Here is a 19,384-nt window from a genome sequence, read left to right as displayed (position 1 = left end):
GGGTGTTTTAGAGTGTATTTTAATCTTTAAAATATTACTAGTGATATGTTTTTTATTTTACTAAATGGTGAGAGTTTTGGAGCTTACAAATTTGACCTTTTTAAAATGTTCATCTATATCATATTAAACTGGTGTCTGTGAACTTCAAATATCACAACACATGTCTGCTCTGATTAGCCTGTCTTGTGTGTTATGTCTCCAGACATCTCCGCGTCAGAGCCCATAGCAGAAATGCTGCTGAATGCAGAGGAGAGCTGGCTGCTGAGGCTAAAGGACCCCTCTGCTCCTCTACCCCCCACTGACCAACGCTATGATGGCGGCTCTCACGACCTCAACACTCCTGTCAAGAACTTGTGGGTTAACAGTTTCATGGGCACAATTATTTTCTTATGGTTACTTCACAGATTGTGCATTTTCTCTAATTCTTCACCCTAAATCTGCTTTCTTTCCCTCTATCTACTGTCTCTTTTCCAAATACTTGCCCACCCACCTATCACACAGAAACCCCCTGGGTCTCTCAATTTCTAAGCGGGACAGCCTGCTGGAGAAGTGTGCCATGTTCAGAGAGGCAGGTGGAGCGCTGACCCGGCAGCCCTCGCAGGACAACGGCCTCGATGGCCCCTTCAGCTCTGGAGCCAACAAACTGGAGCAGGTACCTTGTTGTTTTAAAGCTCCCGCACAAAAAAATCTGTTTTTGTTGCTTTGCTTTGTTTTTTATAAATAAAGGAGAGGATAGAAGATATTCAGCTCCAGACCAATTTAAAATTAGCCATTTTTATCTATTTCAAGGACTTTTTGTCTGCTTCATCAGGTTCAACATCACACAGTATGTAATAACTGGTGTTGTTTCATAGACATCTATCAACAGACCAAGAGGCAGAAATGAAAGCATGATAATTGTTACACACTTGAGTCATGAAGTTTTAATTGAGAACTACTTTTCACTTTGCACCTCAGGTGAAGCTGATGCCTCCGGCTCCCAACGATGACCTGGCGTCCCTCAGCGAGCTGACCGACAGCAGCCTGCTGTACGAGATGCAGAAGCGCTTCGGCAACGACCAAATCTACGTAAGACACCGACGTCCTTGTGCCGTTCAACGAGTCCCACTCAGCATTAAACATGCATAACACACACAGAACAGAGAGACAGACAAACATGGACACAGGCGTAGCTGGGCCACTACAGTTGTTTATTTAGTGTTGTGTTGTTTACAGTCTGGGAATTTCAGGGGGTGATGTTTGGATCTCATCGTATGATCTTAAACCCATGAGTGGGTTTCCCTTCAGCACATGCACATGCAGTGTACTTTGCCTCTGAATTGTAAGGAATGCCTCCAAAATAGCGTATTACTCTCGTGAAGACTATTGTGCAGAGATTATTTGTTGATGCCGAACTACTTTTAACAGCCAATGGTTGGTGGTGTAGTTATTTTTTCTGAACGTAGTATCTTTAGTAGCCTCAGTAGTCTGTACACCCTTCTGTGTTCATGAGCTGAATCCTCTCCCCTCTCTGCCTGCCGACTTGTAGATAGGTACCTAAACATTCTCTCACACACACACTTACACTGGAGACCGTTGCAAAATCAATAGCATTTAGATTGATTGGAGAGATGAATCTTTATATTCAGGAGTAAAGTGCCACAATCTCCAACAATTGGTCCATTTCTTTAGTCCTGCCGTTTTCTCCCTCCCTTTAACACTGCAGACTGGCACCTACTTCTCCGTGGGGGCCGAGCTCTCTAAAGACTGGAACCAGATCAATGTGGAGCTAACTGGTGCACTCTTTTCTCTGTGAAGAGGCGGTAATAGTCTGTTATTATGGAAACCCAGATGGGCGACAGACAGTGGGGTTAGCCACAGCAGGGGACAACAGATAAGGGGTATGACAATAAAAGGCAGAAGAGTGGCGGATGAAGAAAAGAGAAATGATTAGAAGTCAGAATAATGAGTGCTGGACTTGAGGCACAGTCCAATTTGGAAGAAGAAAAGGTGAAAAGAAGGGACAAAGTGCAGCTATCATGGGGAAGTAGCGGCACGCTAGATCCGATTGTGAATAACTCGTCTGTCAAATAGGTGCACATGGTACAGTCATGCATTATGCTCCGTTCTTATCGCCTCCTCTGTCCACTGACCTGTATAAGGTATGACCTTGTGTACATTATAGAGAGCATTTCAAGAAAGAGGTGAACAAAGCAGAGATGTGATGAAGGACAGGAAGAGGGAGGACAAAGACGGTGAATGCTCCATATGTTCCCAGCAGGGTGGTCAGAGATGGGGCTTTGAGGAGAGGTCTGCTGCCTTCTGCCAGGATGTAAGGACCAGTGCACCGTTAAACCCCTAAGCTAGAACTGTTAATGTCACCGTCAATAATCCAACCTTCTTCACTTAATATTGATAAGCTGTTTCTCAGACGAGTTTTACTCAGTTGGGTAAAAAAAAAGAGCTAAACTTGTAGTGTGGATTCTGCTCTGTGTCCGAAGGCAGTGGGAATATGTTCAAGTCATTAACCTTGAGCCCGGGCCTAAGGACGGAGCAGCGTGTTACAGAATGTTAGCGATGTCTGCACTGTCCCAGGGGACGGAGCGTTAGCTTTCAAACAGCCTCCGGGACACTTTGTGAGAAACACAGGGTTAGCAGTTTAGTGGAAAGGGTCAGGAATTGGTTATTTATTTATTTATTTTTTATCTAAACAGCCTCAGGGTTTGTGTTTATGCTGCGTGGGAGGGGAAGGATCGTTTTGTCTTTTTTTTTTTATTGGTGCAAAGTAATTACTGAGGTTATAGTCAGCCGTCAGCCACGAGATTACAATATTCCTATGGTAATAGAGATTGTCACCGCCATGGATTCTGTTGTAAAGGAAGGAGTGGAACAGCACTGTTATTTTCAGTTCAGTGTTAACTTCAGGCAGTCCTGTGAGTAATTATGAGCCAGCTTCAGCCTGTTTTGTACCCCAAAATGAAACGTTGTACACAAGTGGATTCACAAGTAAAAGATCAGTCAGGTGGGTTCTTCTTCTCTTTTGTAGACTTACATCGGACACATCCTCCTGCTGGTCAATCCCAACAAAGAGCTGCCTATCTACTCCACTTTGGTAAGCCTGCATTCACATGACCTCCATTTCACATTCAGGCTTACAATATATGCCGTGCTTTGCTCTCTTAATGTTGAATCTGCAGGTGTGTGTGTGTGCAATGATCCATGCTTAAAACATGTGCCTTTACATTTGGTAGGCTATGCATTTTACATGCAAACACATACTATAAAGCAGGCATGTTTGCTGTATAATAAGCAGAGCATGAACAGATTAAATGGACCTTGTGGTTGATAAATAATGCAGTTTTCCTGTCAGTGATACACAGCACAGGGCTGACTCTGCATCCGCTAAGGAAGTGAGGGATCCGGTTTAGCACACACACACACACAGACTGACTATTTCCCTCCCCACCATATAGATAATATATAGAAAAGCGGCATATTTGCCATTTGCAGCAGCTAGAGGAGAATGGCTGGACCCAGTAGGGGTTGGATGGAGGGGGAGACATCCTTCTCCTGCCATGGCAGAATGAAGCCAAGCCCCCTCCGCCATCCCATTCCTGCCTGTGGCATCCATACCCCCGCTGAGAGGGTATGTGGATGAGCAGGGAGGAGCCACGGTGAGAAGGACATATGTCACAACATGTGTGATCTGCTGTCTGTCTGTCACCCCCCTCTGGTCTGGGGGTCCACATGGCAGACATACATTGTGCATTGTTTAAACTGTTGGTTCTGTTGTGATATTGATCTAATTAAGTTGTAGTTTTTTCTGTGAAAGACTACAGATTGAGAAGCAATGATATCTGGATCAGAACCTCCATATAAAGAGTGAAACACCTGAATTGGTCAGAAGCCCCAAAGAAAAAATCTTCCCCAAAACTCATTTTCGGTCCGGTGAAAAGCCCTACTTGAGTTTAATTATTCAAAGTTCTAATGGATCTTTTTCAAATTTGGGTCCCCTAGAAGAATAGCGGACCCAAATGATGTGACCGTTGCCATGGTAATCGTCATTTAAAGTAGTGGATTCGAATGAATCATATTTTAATGCCTCACGTCGGGGTCCTGCTCACCTTCATTTCTCAATAATAACCGGCTCGCTGTACATTCTTCCTCACTTATAATGAGTTATTCTTAGATGGATAGTGCTGGTTCTGGAATGTGTGAGTGCTGTCCCGGGTGCTGAAACACAGAGGACAGTCTCAACAAACCCAGATATTTTATTGTAGGTGCAGTATGTTGCTCTAGACTAGTGTATTCATTTATTCATTCATTAGTTTTTATGGGCTATCCCTAGAAAACATTTGAGATGTTTATTGCACATTTGTAGCATTTGTTTTCATTTAATTACGAGGAAAATCCCCTGACTTTTGACCTCATCTCTTATTAGTTAATAATAGCAAAGTAAAGTACAATATTAGTAAGTAATGACCACGAGTTTGAGGAAAGTTCATGTTGCTCAGCGCATGTGTGTGTCTATGATACTTAAGGTTGTAATCCAATTCTCTCTCAGGTCAGCCAGCTGTACCTGAGCTCCACGGGTCGACTGTGCTCCTCTCTGCCACCTCACATCTTCTCCTCGGCGGAGAGAGCGTACCACATGATGCTGCAGGAGAGACGCCCGCAGTGTTTCATCTTGAGGTACACCCGCCTACTTCAACATGCAAACGCACACCCTCACACACACTGAACTCTTTTATTATTATAAGACGAAGCAAGGCGTTCAGCTGGCCATCTGGTTTGTCCACACCCCTCTGCCGTTCACCTGTTAAACTCTCCCTGAGGGACTTATATCTCGTATCTTGAGTTGAGCTGTGGACCTTTTCGATGTTCTTGCAGCGATGGGAGCGGTGCAGCGCCTCGCTCTTTGTCCTTGGCTGGACGGAGGCAGTTCCCGGATTGCAATTAAATCCCGTTCCGGCTCTCCAGTGACATACCCGCTGAGTTTTAACCAATCTGGCAGAGAGTTAATGCGCCCTGGCCACAGGCTATCCATCTCACTCACACAAACAAACCACATACACACACACTAGGACACCATACCATGCATTGCCTTGTATACACACTCATTCTTTCCCCACTTCACTATATTCCACCTTTTCTTTCGTTGTCCCCACACACGCACAAAACACATACACACACCTACATCAATCGGAGCCCATCATCCCCTGAGGCCAGTGCTCTAACAAAATGTCCTTGAAATCTAATAAAACCTGGTAAATGAAAAGACAGCGGAGAGGCCTTTGGACTCAGCACTCAGCAGGGCCATTAGTTGGAGACCTGGTAACACACGTACAAACACACAGACGGACGGCGCACCGCCGCACACTGCGGTCATTAGTGGAAGCTTCTGACCTTCTCAAGCCATCTGCCTGGCGTGACTCTGCTGGTCTCAGCTCTCTGCATGTCGGTGAGCGTCGGAGCATGTACTGTAGAGGTACCTTATGTCAGATTAAATATCCACTCAACAACATTAATTAATTAATTCAAAAACAGGCCTCCACCGTAAGACAAGTTGTGGCCTCCACTGCGTGTGGACAATAGTGATCAATGGAGCATCTTTAGTCATGTGGAGGTCTACGCAGGGGCAATAAGATAAGATAATATACACTTTATTGTCCTTGCAAGGAAATTTGTCTTGGAATCCAATGCTGTCATATAAAAAGCTGCTTTACAGCTTTTTCAGGTAGGTGGAGACGTGTAACCAAGGTGACAGATGTGTGAAACACCCTGATGACTAATGCATAACACCTATTCTTCTGAGACACATCCAGAAAAATGTAACGCAGAGATGCTTGGTCTTTGTTCTGTTTTATTGTTAAAACAAAAGGCAGGAGTGACATTAAATCCATATTTTTCTGTGTCTCTAGTGGTGAAAGTGGTTCTGGGAAAACAGAGGCCTGTAAGCACATAGTGAGACACCTGACGGCCCGTTCCAGCCCCAAAGGCTTTGCGCTGGAGCCCAGAATGAAACACGTAAGTCTGGTCCTGATGCTCTTCCATTTTACACTTCAGGCAGTCGCTGCTTACATGGCTCAGGAAGACGTGATGCAACCGCAGCTTTGTGGGCACGAGTCTTGAATCCTTTGTTGCTCTCGTGCTCTTGTATCGTTACTTTGGATTTGCTAAAAGGAAACCAAAAATCTTCCAGTAGACGCTGTTTTTCATTTCAAATTTCATCCTCTGCACAATCAGTCCTCCAGTCGTAGAGAAATGCACAGTATTCACGTGGTCTCCAAAGCGAGGCGCTAAACTGGATCGTGCATCCCTGCGCTCATGTCTTTACTGTGCTTATTGTTCCGTGTCACACGTCATCTCTGATCAAAATTCAGATAGCACCCAGTGTAAGGAGGCGGTGGCCATAGTTGTGTAGATGCGTCCTGCTGTTCTTCTTCCTGCCGTGCCGGAGGAGAAAATAGATGTATGGATTAGGACACACAGTGTGGGGGCTTTACTTGTGTGTCTGCCTGATAGATGTTAATTTGTCAAAAGGAACCTTAGAGCATTCAGACCCAGTGTTTAGCTTCACATCAAGATTTCCATTGAGGCGACTCAATCTCTTACAATTCTGTGTCTTTACAGAATCTACAGAGAGAATTGTCTGGGTGTTATTCTTATGGGGCCTTCCCTTTTTCTTATACTAGTGTATATATATATTTTTTAAAAGCAGTGTACAATAGTACATCAAATGCCTTTATCAGCTCCATGATGGATTTTCCAGTAAAGCAGGAGAAGCTACAATGGTATAGAAACACATGTGTCTTATTATTGTGTGAAAAAGAAAGAAAGCCCTCTTGCCTCGTGTTGTATTCCCCGTTGTGTAGTTATGGTTCAGATTGTGACATGATGGTGGTGTTTAACACATGATTCACTGCTCCGCACTCCGTCCATCAGTTGAGTAACAGAGCAGTGTGTAGCCTGGGATTGCAAGTGCTGTGTTCTGATGAAGTCATCGTTATGTAGTCGATATCTGGGTCAGCTCGCTCTCTGATCATCCAGGGACACAAAAAATAAATAAAAAATAACACTCTAGTCCTCATGTAACGGGTGCATATTGACATCTGGTGGTAGAAAGTGGAATGGGAGCAGAACCTCCTTTTTAATTCAGGTTTAGAAATCTGTGTTGGAATTATACTATGCGTTGGGTTTCATTATTTTTTAAAAGAATGTGTGAATGTAATAGATATTCAAACTCGCTGCTGACATTTGGTTTGACAAAATCTGCAGGTTAACTGCATTCTGGAGGCCTTCGGTCACGCCAAGACTCTGAGGAACAACAACTCGAGCCGCTTTATCAGGCTGTTGACCGTCCAATACTGTGACAAGAGGAGGACACTGCTCAGAGGTAACCTCCGTTTCACTCAATGCAAACTGATTGATTGTTTGTAGGCTTTGCTGAGAGATAGACAGGAGGGGAATGAGAACCTGATGAGGGTCAAAACATTGTTTTTAATTCTTCAAAGTGTCTTTTATAATATATATAATAATAATATTTTGGTTTAGATTTGCTATACCCTAACATAAAATGTTCCATAAAAAGTCCATTAATGTGTGTTCTATTAAATAATCAATAATCAAATATATATTGTGAAAAAAACGGTGCAAAAGAGTTATTGATTTCAAAATGAGGATCATTACTCTACAGAGATCCTGGTTATAAACCATTTGAGATTTACAACACGTCACAATGCTACTGTGTGATGATTTAGTTTGCTGTAGGATCAGGTGCACAATAGTGAAACACCAGCAGGGGGCAGTACAAGCTCATGACACGTTTTACAGTCCTGTTAACCTTATTTCACTCCAGTTAATTTGATCGGTGAGCAGTGGCTACTACTGCTGTCATCTGTGGAAATGTGACATGTAACACATGTGTTATTGACATCTGATGTTTAAGCCCGCGTGTACACCCACATGCTGGAGAAGTCTCGCCTGGTCCACCGGCCTGCTCACCAACACAGCTTCAACATCTTCTATCTGATGGCTGAAGGCCTCTCAGCTGAGGAGAACAGCGCTCTTTACCTCAACAATGTCCTGGCTCATAGGTACGTGGCCGTCAGCCGCCGTATGTGTACTGATTCATTCATTCATTTTAGAGGGCATTACTTGCTTACATGAAGTACATGCTGCAAGTAACAATATACAGTTCAATCCGACGCGGATGATATAATACATTCATATTTGATATCTTACATTCATATTTGATATCCTCAGAGTGTGTCTGTGCATGCATGCATACATGAGTGTAAAAGTGTCAACTTTTAACAACAGTGTCTGTGTATATCTGTGTCCCTCTCTTAATTTTATCCTGGTTTTTAGTTGTATTGCGTTGAACATAGCTACTCATGCATGCTCAGCGTGACAGTGACAGTGTGATTGTGGGTTACTCTAACTGTTCGGTAATCCACTGTACTCAACCGGTGTGGTAACCACTGACCTGAATCGTTATGTTTGGGAGCCTGAGAAGGACTCTAGCCCCTTTGTTATGACACCAACCTTATGTGTCCCCATGCGTCTTTGCCGAGTGTGTGTGATCCAGTCCTGCAGATTAAAATCCCTTCTCCTCCCTCCCAAACATAGCTCTCTGCATACTGTGACTGGAACTGTATGTAACTCCCCATAAATCTACCTCATTAATCTTTCGGATCTTTGTCATCCAACGATATGCACATAAATTCCTGCTGAGCACACACGTTGATGTTCGGAACCAATGCACCTGTTCACTGACCATAAGACACACCTTGTCCTCTATGATTGTATTTGTGGTTGTCTAAAATATTTGTCCACATTGTCTCATCCTCCTGTCCTTACCAGGTATCTCAGTGGAGGACTTCCAGGGGAGAACCCTCCAGTAGCTACAGCCTCTGCCCAGAGTAGGGAGCGCCTCGCAGCAGTCAAACAAGCCCTGCGAGCCCTGGGCTTCAACAAGCAGGTATCGATTGGCTTTGCATACGGCCTGTTTATTTAAAGGTTATTGACATTCAAAGTGTTGATGTTACAGACCCGTTAGTAGCCACATATGAGGTCGTTGAAGAGACTTTACTCCAGGTTTTCACTTAAGGACCAGGACCCTCCCACGGTGACCTCTCTAACCTCACCGACAGCAAAGCTAATGGCCCATTCTTTGGGATTTTTGTTCAATTTGTAAAGGCAAATATTTAAAAATAATGTATGACCAGGATATTATCCCGGTAATACCTGGTAAATAATGACATGGTCACAAGTCATTTCCAAGTGGAAGAGGATTGCTCATGCTCCATTAAGCAATTGACCACAGCATAATGGATTGTGGGATACTGAGGGATGCAAAGGACACGACAGCGTGTCCTGCAAGTTCAGGTACAAGGAGTGTTTGAAATGGGATGATATGATCCTGAATCCTCATGTATTTTGTATCTAAAGATCCTATAAAACACAGAAGGAGAAGGAGTTTAATATATGCAAGCTGCGTGCATGTAGTGCGCTGCAGTGTGTGGTACAGTACGTCCTGTGCATCACCAGCTGCGCTCCCAGCCCATTATCAGGTTCTATTCTTGGATTCCCAGTCAGCATCTGTCAGCAGTGAGTGACCACCATCTCACCTTTTAATCCAGCAGCAGTCAATACACAGAGGCAAGGGCTAAGAGACCCGAGAAATAGAGCGACAGATAGTCTTATAGCAGAGGGCACTGGTTCTCCACTGGATAAGAGAGAGTCCAAGGGACAGGAGGAGTGGGGGGAGTAGGAGTGGAAGTGATAGACCACCCATTGGTCTCTGTCTAAGTCTAATCAGGGGAAGACTCCCAGTCCAGACCCAAAGGTCAATCGTCATTAACGCTCCCTATCGCTCCTTTTCTCTCCCTCTCGCCCTCGCTCCCTTTCTTCTCCTTTTCTAAGCTGGGAACGTCTGTCTGTGTATAGAGTGTCAGACAGAGACTAATGCTTGTGTTTATCTCCCAGATATCAGCTCCAATATCCTGCCTTGGGAGAGAGTGCACACGTAGACATATTCACACACACACACCCTCAAACTCGAACATCCCCCTCAGAGAGAGAGAGAGGGAGAGAGGGAGAGAGATTCAGAGCAGTGGGTAATGGGGTATTCCATTAAGCGTCCTCTACTCAAGGGCAGAGAGGAAGGGAGAGTGGGATGGAGGAGAAGAAGAGTGGGGCCGAATGAGGAGGGTTGATGCGTCATAAAAAAATGTTCAGTTTTCTATTTTTGCATTTATTCATTTTTCATGGGATTTACAAACAGTAAGATGAATATAGAATATCCCCAGTCCAGAGGTTGGATTTAGGATCATAACAGTTCCTCCTCATGTCATGCAGTGCAAGTTGGTATTCAGCAGGAGGGAAAGCGTAAAGCATGATTTTGATTTCACCAAGATTTTACTAATTTTCACCTGCGAGTAGTTGTTTCCTTTCTAACTCCCCACCTTCTCTCTCTCTCTCTGCTAGGAGGTTGACTCAGTGTTTATGCTGCTCTCTGCTGTGCTCCATATTGGGGACCTACGTTTTACTGCGTTGACGGATGCCGACACAGCCTTCCCTTCTGACCTGCAGCTGCTGGAAAGAGGTCAGTGCCCCCCAGTCACATGACCGGGTTCACATTTCCAGCCTGTGTGGAGGTGGGATGGGGCAGGAAAGGGGGGGTGCATGAGACCCCCTCATCTTGTTTACCTCTTCGTCATAGCTCCTCCCTTCCTCACCCCCTTGGAGTTCAGCTCGGCAGCTCGCCAGCATTAGCTAAAGGCCAGACAGTCACCTGTTTGGCAAGCCCCGATTTCTGCCAAACCGTAACCACGGTGAGGAGAGATCCCTCTTAAACACACACTTTCCAGCTATCGGTGTCGGTATTTTCTCTCTTTCTCCTGATCCCTCATTATGCAACCGCTACGTTTACTCCTGTGACCCCTGACCCTAGTGAGATGGTAAACAGATGACATCAGCGACCGAACGGGAAAGGGCTAGCTGTTGTCAGGGAGATGTGATGTCAGCAAAGGGATTCTGGGTCGCTGTCACCTGGTTCTGTAGTTGTTTACGAGTCCTGCTCAGAAATCCGCTGATGACTAACTGCTGCCAGCTCGACTGATCGATTATGTGGGAACGATCTGAAGGAGCTCAGCTTGTTGCGCTGGCAGCGTGATGTCATCGCGACATCATCGTCAGATTAGAGAAGAGCAGGTTTATTTATGGGATGTTTGCAGCACGACCCTTCTGACATCCTCCCGTTTAATTATTAAGGCTGTTTAATGTGATGTTTTTCACTCTGTCATCATGACACCATCAGCTATTCTGCTAGTTTCATTCTCTCTCCTCCTCTTCCGATCTTCCTCTGCACAGTTGCCGGATTGCTGCAGGTGTGCCCCAACGACTTAAGCAACGCCCTCACCTCTGACGTCCAGTACTTCAAAGGTATCCACTCACCGGCCTTCCCGACATTTGGTCCTCTCTATTGTTATGGAGGATAGCCAAACACACTTTTGTATGATAAGCTTCCTGTTTCTTTGACCTTCTATCGAATGATCTTCTATTGTTATTTAACTGTTACTCAGAGGGATCTTTGTGTCTTTCAATTGTCAGTCTGGCTGAAACATTGTACAGGTTTGTTTTTTCGATTCCCGTGTTTTTTGCAGACCCTTCATACAAAATAACATCAATTTGAAAAGACGACTTTCTACCATCTAAAGAGTAGTTCTCCAAAACCATCTGAATGTCACAAATTATGGAAGGTGACCCCAAACCTTGTATGTTTTAACATAAACATGTGACCAAGATATGCGCAGAGCGTGGCACTACAACATGTATTACTACATTACCTCAAAACTATAATTGGATAGGATCTGCACGATCTTGTCAGCCAAAGCTTTATGCGGAAGCTGAGATGAGCTGAAACCTGCCGGTGATATCGGCCCTGCAAATGAATCAGATGATCGATGTTTTGCAGTAGGACTTTCTTTATTTTGCAGCAGAAAACACCTTTTTTTTTTGTGACATCGCTTGCTGTCGGCTAAGTTGTCAAGAAATAGTTTTTTGCCTCGTCCCCTTTTGTGTCAGGTGACGTGATCACTCGGCGCCACACAGTGGAGATGTCAGAGCAGCACAGGGACCAGCTCGCTAAGGCCATCTACGGACGTCTCTTCAGCTATCTGGTCAACAGCGCTAACGAGTACCTACAGGGACAGGACGACAGCATCGGGTACAGCCGCGCGCGTGTGTGTGTGTGCGTCAGAGTCTGTGTGTGTGCGCACTGATTTTTATTTTTGTTTCCAGCGTCACCTCGTCCAAAATAATTTATTTGGAAGCCCAGGCTGTTGATAACCCAAACCCCACAGACGTAATGTATCTGTCATCGCATGAGAGCAGTCTCTCACTCGTTGCTTCTGGAGGGACGGCGCTGATGTGTTGACATGATTCATAGTTTAGAGTGGAGGTTTGTAATAGTTTACATGGCATGAAAATCACGTATCGGCACGCTGAAATGAAAAATAATGAAGAACAAGATTGGAGATAGAGGACAGACCCAAGGTTTAGGTGAAGGTCTCACACATGACAACATTAAAATCACACACACACACCCAGGTGGAGGCCACTGGAATCCTTGTGTTGTTGATGTTGTGAGGTCTTATCACACTCTGCCTGATAACTGGTGCTCCATTTTCTGGAATGTGTTCGTGCTTTGCCTTGTTTACACACAACATCATAAATGTGTCAAACACACTACTGGTGCACCCCCTTCAGATATGCACACACACACACACACATGCATGATAATTGTTGTCAGAGTAACGCAAGCAACAAAACAAGTTCTCACTGTAATCCAATGTTTAAAATTGTACATTTTTTAAACATTATGTACATAATACATATGCTGGCTATCTGTTTCTTCCAGTGATCCTGCCTTGGAAATTGGGATCTTGGACATCTTTGGCTTTGAAGAAATCCAAAGGAATGGGTTCGAGCAGGTGGGACGATACTTACTTTTATTAGATTTCAGTCAAGCCCAAAGGAACACACTGATGTTGTTGTGTTCCTCTTCCCTTGAGGCCAGCAAATTACTTCTTCTAATCAAGCCGAATGCATTCATGGCATTCCACGATTAACATTGCTGGCTTCCAAGGCCGTCCTGAGCTATAGAAATATTTGGGGCTGTTTTCTATTTTAGCTCCAGACATTTTGGACTAGTAATTGTAATGAATGAGATGAGGTCTGTGGCCGACTGTGGCGTGATTTTCAGCTGTCCTCAAATGAACTGAGAGCCGACACAATGACCGGTCTGTGTGTGAAATGTCCGAGTAATGGGCAGCTTCAGACCACAGTGTGTGTGTCTCATTTTTATATGATTTACTTTATATTTTTGGAGTCACGATACAAATCATCATTGATTCTTTATTCAAAATCAAAGCTTGTTGCATATAAATTTCTCCAAACTTTCTTTTATTCTCTTTCTTTCATCATTCTTGCTTTCTTTCTTTCATTCATTTCTTCATTCTTTAGTTCTTTCTTGCCCCCCCCCCCCCCCCCCCCCCCACCCTTATTATGTACACAGATGGAGGAGCGTGTCTGCGATGCTAGGTTGTTTTCATGATGTCAGTGTGTGTGATTACATTGCGAGTGCACAGAGAACATCATGTGCAGCTCTCCACAGCTCACCTGTTATGGACTGTAAATCTGTCATGTGCTAATCAAGCATTCACTGTTAATAGACTACCCCATTGTAAGACCAGCAGGGATCAGGCAGACAAGTGTATCACTGTGGGTGTGTGTGTGTGTGCGTGTGCGTGTGTGTGTCTTAGAGTGTAATTCATAGTACTCAAGAGGTTAAGTGCTTATTCCTTCTATTCAGAGCTTACATTCCCTCCCTGTGGAACTCCCAATCGCCTCCCAGCCTTTATTATGGCCTGTGTGTTTGTTTTTGCTTACATGCGTGTGTTTTTGTGTGTGTTTGTGTGTGTGTGTGCTTGTGTGTGTGGCATTAAGATGTCAGTGGTCTTAGCCTTCCACTGGATATTCTCTAATCCAAGTGGCTTGGACCTTTTGTCCTCGGGTCACACAGAGTGCAAGTGCCAGAATGGAAGAGAAGGGAGGAGGCCAACAAAACGAGAGAGAAAAAAACAAGACACTATCTCTGGCAGGTGGTGGCAATGCCCACCTCTTCCCCTCAAACATCTTCTCTACCGTCGCTGCCAAGCTGCCTATCAATATCGGCCGGTCACACCACCTGCCACCCACACCAGAGAGATGAGCGGCGAAGCGAAAGTCTGGAAAAACAAACTCGATGATCCCTTACAGTAGATGCGCCACATCGGTGACGAGCAAGCCCTCGCACTCTGACATGTTTGTACACACGTGCAGACACATACACAGGCAGGCTCCACACGCCCAGCGTGATCAGGGTCATTAGGGCTTGTTAATTAGAGCTGTGTTTGTCAGGGCTGTGTTGTACCTGCTCAGCACTTTGCTAATGAGCTAACTCAATCAACCACCTGCTGGGACTAAGCCTTTAATGTACTAGACTTGGTTGAAGACAAGGAACAGACAAACGGTGAAAAGCAGGACCATGCTCTCCTGCACTGCATCACAACAACGCTCGGCCAGATCAGCACTTCTCCGTGGGCAAGCCGTGAAACAAAATGTGGGTCACGCCATTGTCCTGATTCAATCGCATGACAGCGCCCAAATAGGAAAAAGTAAAGCATGTTTATTTATTTTCACACCAGAGGAACAATCAGTCTTTTCAGTGAGTGGACAAATCGTGTACACATTGTTACCCAAAAGCAGGCCTTTATGTGAGCACCGAATATAACATCAGTATTTCCCTTTATTTAGGAGCTAGTCATTATTACCAACAAGATTTGTGTTTGACTACAAAGGACAGATGCATCACATCTGACAACTCGCCGGAGTACAACAACGACAAGTTGATTGCTAGACTACGAGACTGTAACAGGTTTTTCGTGTTCCACTTTGGTGTCCCGTGTTATTCCACTTCATATTGGAGGTTCCTTCTCATTACATCAATGTGACAAGATGTACTTGAGTCTCTCCTACCCAGAGCTCCACACGCACACACACAACATAAACACACACACACACACACACACACACACACACACACACACACACACACACACACACACACACACACACACAACTGATTGACTCCTGCTTTGATTGGTTGACTGTTGGGTTTGAGAGTTCATGTGTCTCAGCAGGAACACTGTGTCCATATTATAGTGGGATGGAATAAAGGCCCTACATGGGGACATCTATTACTATGTATACCATGCATATGGTGTCCCTGTAAACAGCTCTCATGAGTTTGGGTCTGGTGTGTCATTTGAGTCGTCACTTCATTTATCCCCGATTGACTTCCTCGCTGGTGCCACAGCAGGTTGTGTTCTGTTTTTAAAGAGGAATGTCATAGCGTGTGCACCGGAGTGTGTGTTTACAGGTTGATGTGTGTGTGTGTTTTGTGCATTCCAGCTGTACGTGAACATGACCAACGAGCGGCTGAGGCAATACGTCTCCGAGGTGCTATTCCAGCAGGAGCAGGCTGAGTGTCTGCAGGAGGGCATCGCCATGGAGACTCCGCGCTCCCCCGGCAACCAGACAGCCGTTCTGGACTTCTTTCTTCAGGTACTGTATGCTGTCTGGTCCAGTTTGGTGTCTCACGGCACCAAAAAATCACACGGCCTAAATGTAGACTTTCAAACATTTGAATAACATACACATACATACATGTTCCTGTAATACAGACTGTTTTACTGTAATATATCTATCTATCTGTCTGTCCATCCATCCATCTCTCTCTCTATATATATATATATATATATATATATATACACACACACACACACACATAGAGACAGATAGATTTATGGATAGAGGATCGATGAGTACCATGTAATTGTCCCTTATTCGTCCTTCATTGCATCTTACCTTTCCCCCTGTTTCCTGTCTGTCTATAATCCATATCAATAATGACTGAAATGCCCCAGAAACATCTAAAATAGAGCAGAATGACCATAGTTAGTTGATATCGGAGGGACAACTATACCCTACAGGGATCAATAAAAGTGTCAAAATGAAAATAATTTATCACTGTTATTATCAAGAGTGCTTTGTAAACATGACTGACATAAATAACATGTCAACCCCTGTTTGTCCATCCCCCAGAAGCCTCAGGGACTGCTGTGCGTGTTAGATGAGGAGAGCCAGAGCCTGCGGCCAGCAGAGCAGGCGCTGTACAAGAGGCTGTCAGCCCAGCTGGACTCCAATCCCACTCACGGCCTCTCTCTCACAACCAAGGATGGCAACGGAAACCCCCCGCCCAAAGACCAGGGCCCAGCATTCACTGTCAGCCACTACGCCGGACAGGTTTGTCTGGATTACAGAAAAATGGATGTGTGTGTTTGTGATATAGAGGTGGTAGGGCTGGGTAGTATAACATGAATCCATCATGACTAATTGTCATTTCAGAAGACCTCTAAAAGGCTACAGAAAAACTATAGGAGATAGATTTGGCAACCTAAACACTAGATCTATTCATCTTTCCAAAAAAAAAAGCTAATATTCAATTTCAAACTGGCTCATTCACTATTGTTTTGTCTAAACTCTAAAAAGTAATGATATAACATTACTTATTACTTGATCTCAAAAGTAATACTTATGTTTCTCATCACATTGCCTCCACTTCCTGGAAGCAAAATCAGTTCAGAAAATAACCTGTAATGCGGTCGGAAGCCAGCAAGTCAGTAAATCAGTCTGCATTCATCTATGAATGAAAGTGGTTGATTCCTACAGTATCTGTGATTGGAAATGCTATACCTTCAGGCAGCAGGACACGTGTTGATAAATCCACAGCCTTCGAGGAGCACAGAGCTGTTACGCACGGCCATCCACCCCATTTACCTTCATTAAATCACCTGGAAACGGTGCCAGGCTGCTACAGTATAACCACACACGTCAGACCGGTCGGTTATTACTCGATATTCTGCTTGTTTGCGAGTGAGACATCTGGTTACCGGGGCACATCGGAGCCTCTTTCCCAGCAGTGAGACCGATGATGTGAGGGAGTATTTAATAATCTCCACACCTGCTGATCGATGGTCAGCTTTGCCCAGCTGTTTTACACGTTGCGCTGCGGCACATACGTGAACCAAAACAGAAGGTACGCACAGAGCCTGTCCAGTGCAGCAGTAACACCTACAACTACACACGCTCCTGAGGAAACTAATAATGTTACATTTTGACTTCACAAAGCTTTACAGGTGTGTAGTTTAAATCAAACTGTAGGCTGGGCTCAAACATAGGTGTGGTCCAAGGGAGCCAGAAGCAGGGAGAGGGGTCATTGGCCCCCCAACTTTGCACCCCTGACCCGGTTTGATGTCCTTGACTTTGGCGATCCTATTACAAGATGGTCTTTGCTCAAAACGATAATTTTGCACGTACGGTTAATTTGTTTAATTTGTTTTTCCCACCAGGTCTCGTATGACCTCACAGGATCACTCACAAGAAACAAGGACTCCCTAACTCAGAATCTCCTGTTTACGATGAAGTGTGAGTACCCGATGAATAACACGTATGAGCACAATGTGGCGTCAGAGCACGCTTGATCACAAAGATGCACTCTTGTCTAAACTAACAGCGCACAGAACCGCTCTTTGTCTGTTCACTTGTGTGTGTGTGTGTGTGTGTGTATGCGTGTTTCTTCCTATACGCAGCAGACAGCAACGTCTGTGTGTATATTGTCTATAGAAGGTGCCAGATGTGGGGTGTTGTGGTTAGCGGCACACAGGCAGTCGTTGTGTGACTGCCAGTCCAGCCTCGCATCCAGCAGCCTAATTGCTATAATTTCCATGATGAGGCTAATCTTCTAAAGGCTAGCCCTTCACTCACACTTGGCTGTTGTCCCTGCGTCTGGCTTAGTTGATGCGTCGCTGGCATTCAGCTGCACACACATACGTACAACGTGGTTTCTTCTTACGGATGTGGCCACCCCCTCCCTACTTTGAGTTGAGGCCTTACAGCTAATAGGAGTGGAGAGCTATCTGTGTAAGGCTATATTCAGGCGGCGGCAATGATTGCTTGAATGATTGCTTAAGTGAAAAGACAATTACTCTTGAAGCCGTGTGTAGTTAAGTCTTAAATGAGTCCGGGACGCATGTTTGTTTTTCTTTGCATGATACGCCTACCTGCCGTCATCCTTTCCTCTTTCTCTCCGTTGGCCTTTCAGATGAGAGCCACGCGCCCACGTTCACACATGTTGTTTGGCTTTCTGAATGAGCACATTGTTGTTGTGGACCACTCCATGTGGTGGACCACCCCCACTTGTTGCCTGGGTGATTGTTTACATGGAGTCTAACTGTATGCCGCCTCCTCTGATGCTTCTCCCCTTCCTCGTTTACGTCCTCCCCGTTCTTTCTTCATTTCTGTTCATCCACCTATTCCCACCCTCGTCCACCCCCTTATTTCCACCAATGCTGTTGCTTCTTTTCATCATTATTTTCCCCTCTCTCTCTCACTCTCTCTGCCCTGCAGCCAGTGAGAGTGTGTTGCTGAAGCAGCTCTTCCAGGCCAAGCTGACTCAGACTGGTACTCTGGTGCCAGCAGCCCAGAGCCGTGCCGGGCTGAGGGGGGCTAAAGCTGCCCTGTTGCTCCACAGGATGCCATCAGCCTCCCTTGTCACTGCCAACGCTGCCCCCCAACAGCCCCGGAGGTACCATGACCTTACCAAGGTACAGTACAATGTTCACAGAGTGGTGAGTGCAGGGCTTACATGAACCACACTGTAGCTACAATCAACTCAACAATGCACTTGAGCATCAGAGGATGTTGAAGGCCATGTTCATGTTCTGGCCATTAAGTGATGGACGACACATTCAAGAAAATAAAATGAAGGAGCTGAACAAATACAACCTTTCGCAAGGGTTTTGTTCCATCATGGCAAATAACTAAGCCGATCAATGGTATTTTTGGAAGAAAAAAAAAACAAGAAAATCTAATTTAAGCTACTTCCCACCAGAGTGCTATATATAAACCTCTGGGAATTGGATTAGTTTCAGATACAAATGTCACAAGCATGCATACACATGAACACACAGTCATGTGATCACACACTAATCTCATCACACACAATTATTAAACACACCTGAAAATTACGGCCAACCCTGTGTCTCTGTCTTTTTTTTAAATGTTTTGAGTAGATTGTGCTGGTGCACTTGTGTCTAGAAAGGCTTGCTAGTTGTGCAACCTCCTGGGGGTCCTGCCTGCTGTCTCTGTGGCTCATTAGCCATCCAGAGAGCAGGCTTACATAAGACCCCTCTTACCTCCCAGATCTGTCCCAGCAGCCTTATACGGTAACATAAGG

The 19,384-nt window shown here is 44.9% G+C and overlaps 1 protein-coding gene across 2 annotated transcripts in view; it reads left to right on the top strand.

Annotated features, from left to right (window-relative positions):
• myo16 (myosin XVI) overlaps positions 1-19,384 on the top strand; it is a 71,192-nt gene that overhangs the window by 26,268 nt on the left and 25,540 nt on the right. For both annotated transcript variants that reach the window (XR_014598092.1, XM_084023242.1), the window contains exons 9-25: positions 203-353; positions 502-652; positions 958-1,068; positions 3,026-3,091; positions 4,544-4,671; positions 5,901-6,006; positions 7,258-7,375; positions 7,928-8,075; positions 8,845-8,962; positions 10,471-10,588; positions 11,356-11,427; positions 12,070-12,211; positions 12,905-12,977; positions 15,499-15,651; positions 16,192-16,392; positions 17,499-17,574; positions 18,556-18,752. Coding sequence is in view for 1 of the 2 variants with exons in the window: in XM_084023242.1 (XP_083879368.1) it covers positions 203-353; positions 502-652; positions 958-1,068; positions 3,026-3,091; positions 4,544-4,671; positions 5,901-6,006; positions 7,258-7,375; positions 7,928-8,075; positions 8,845-8,962; positions 10,471-10,588; positions 11,356-11,427; positions 12,070-12,211; positions 12,905-12,977; positions 15,499-15,651; positions 16,192-16,392; positions 17,499-17,574; positions 18,556-18,752 (2,129 nt within the window). In the remaining variant the exon portion in view is untranslated. The remainder of the gene's footprint in view (positions 1-202; positions 354-501; positions 653-957; positions 1,069-3,025; positions 3,092-4,543; positions 4,672-5,900; positions 6,007-7,257; positions 7,376-7,927; positions 8,076-8,844; positions 8,963-10,470; positions 10,589-11,355; positions 11,428-12,069; positions 12,212-12,904; positions 12,978-15,498; positions 15,652-16,191; positions 16,393-17,498; positions 17,575-18,555; positions 18,753-19,384) is intronic.

Source organism: Eutrigla gurnardus, assembly GCF_963514095.1.
Source record: "Eutrigla gurnardus genome assembly, chromosome: 12".
NCBI classification, from domain to species: domain Eukaryota; kingdom Metazoa; phylum Chordata; class Actinopteri; order Perciformes; family Triglidae; genus Eutrigla; species Eutrigla gurnardus.
This window is presented reverse-complemented; position numbering and strand designations above follow the sequence as displayed.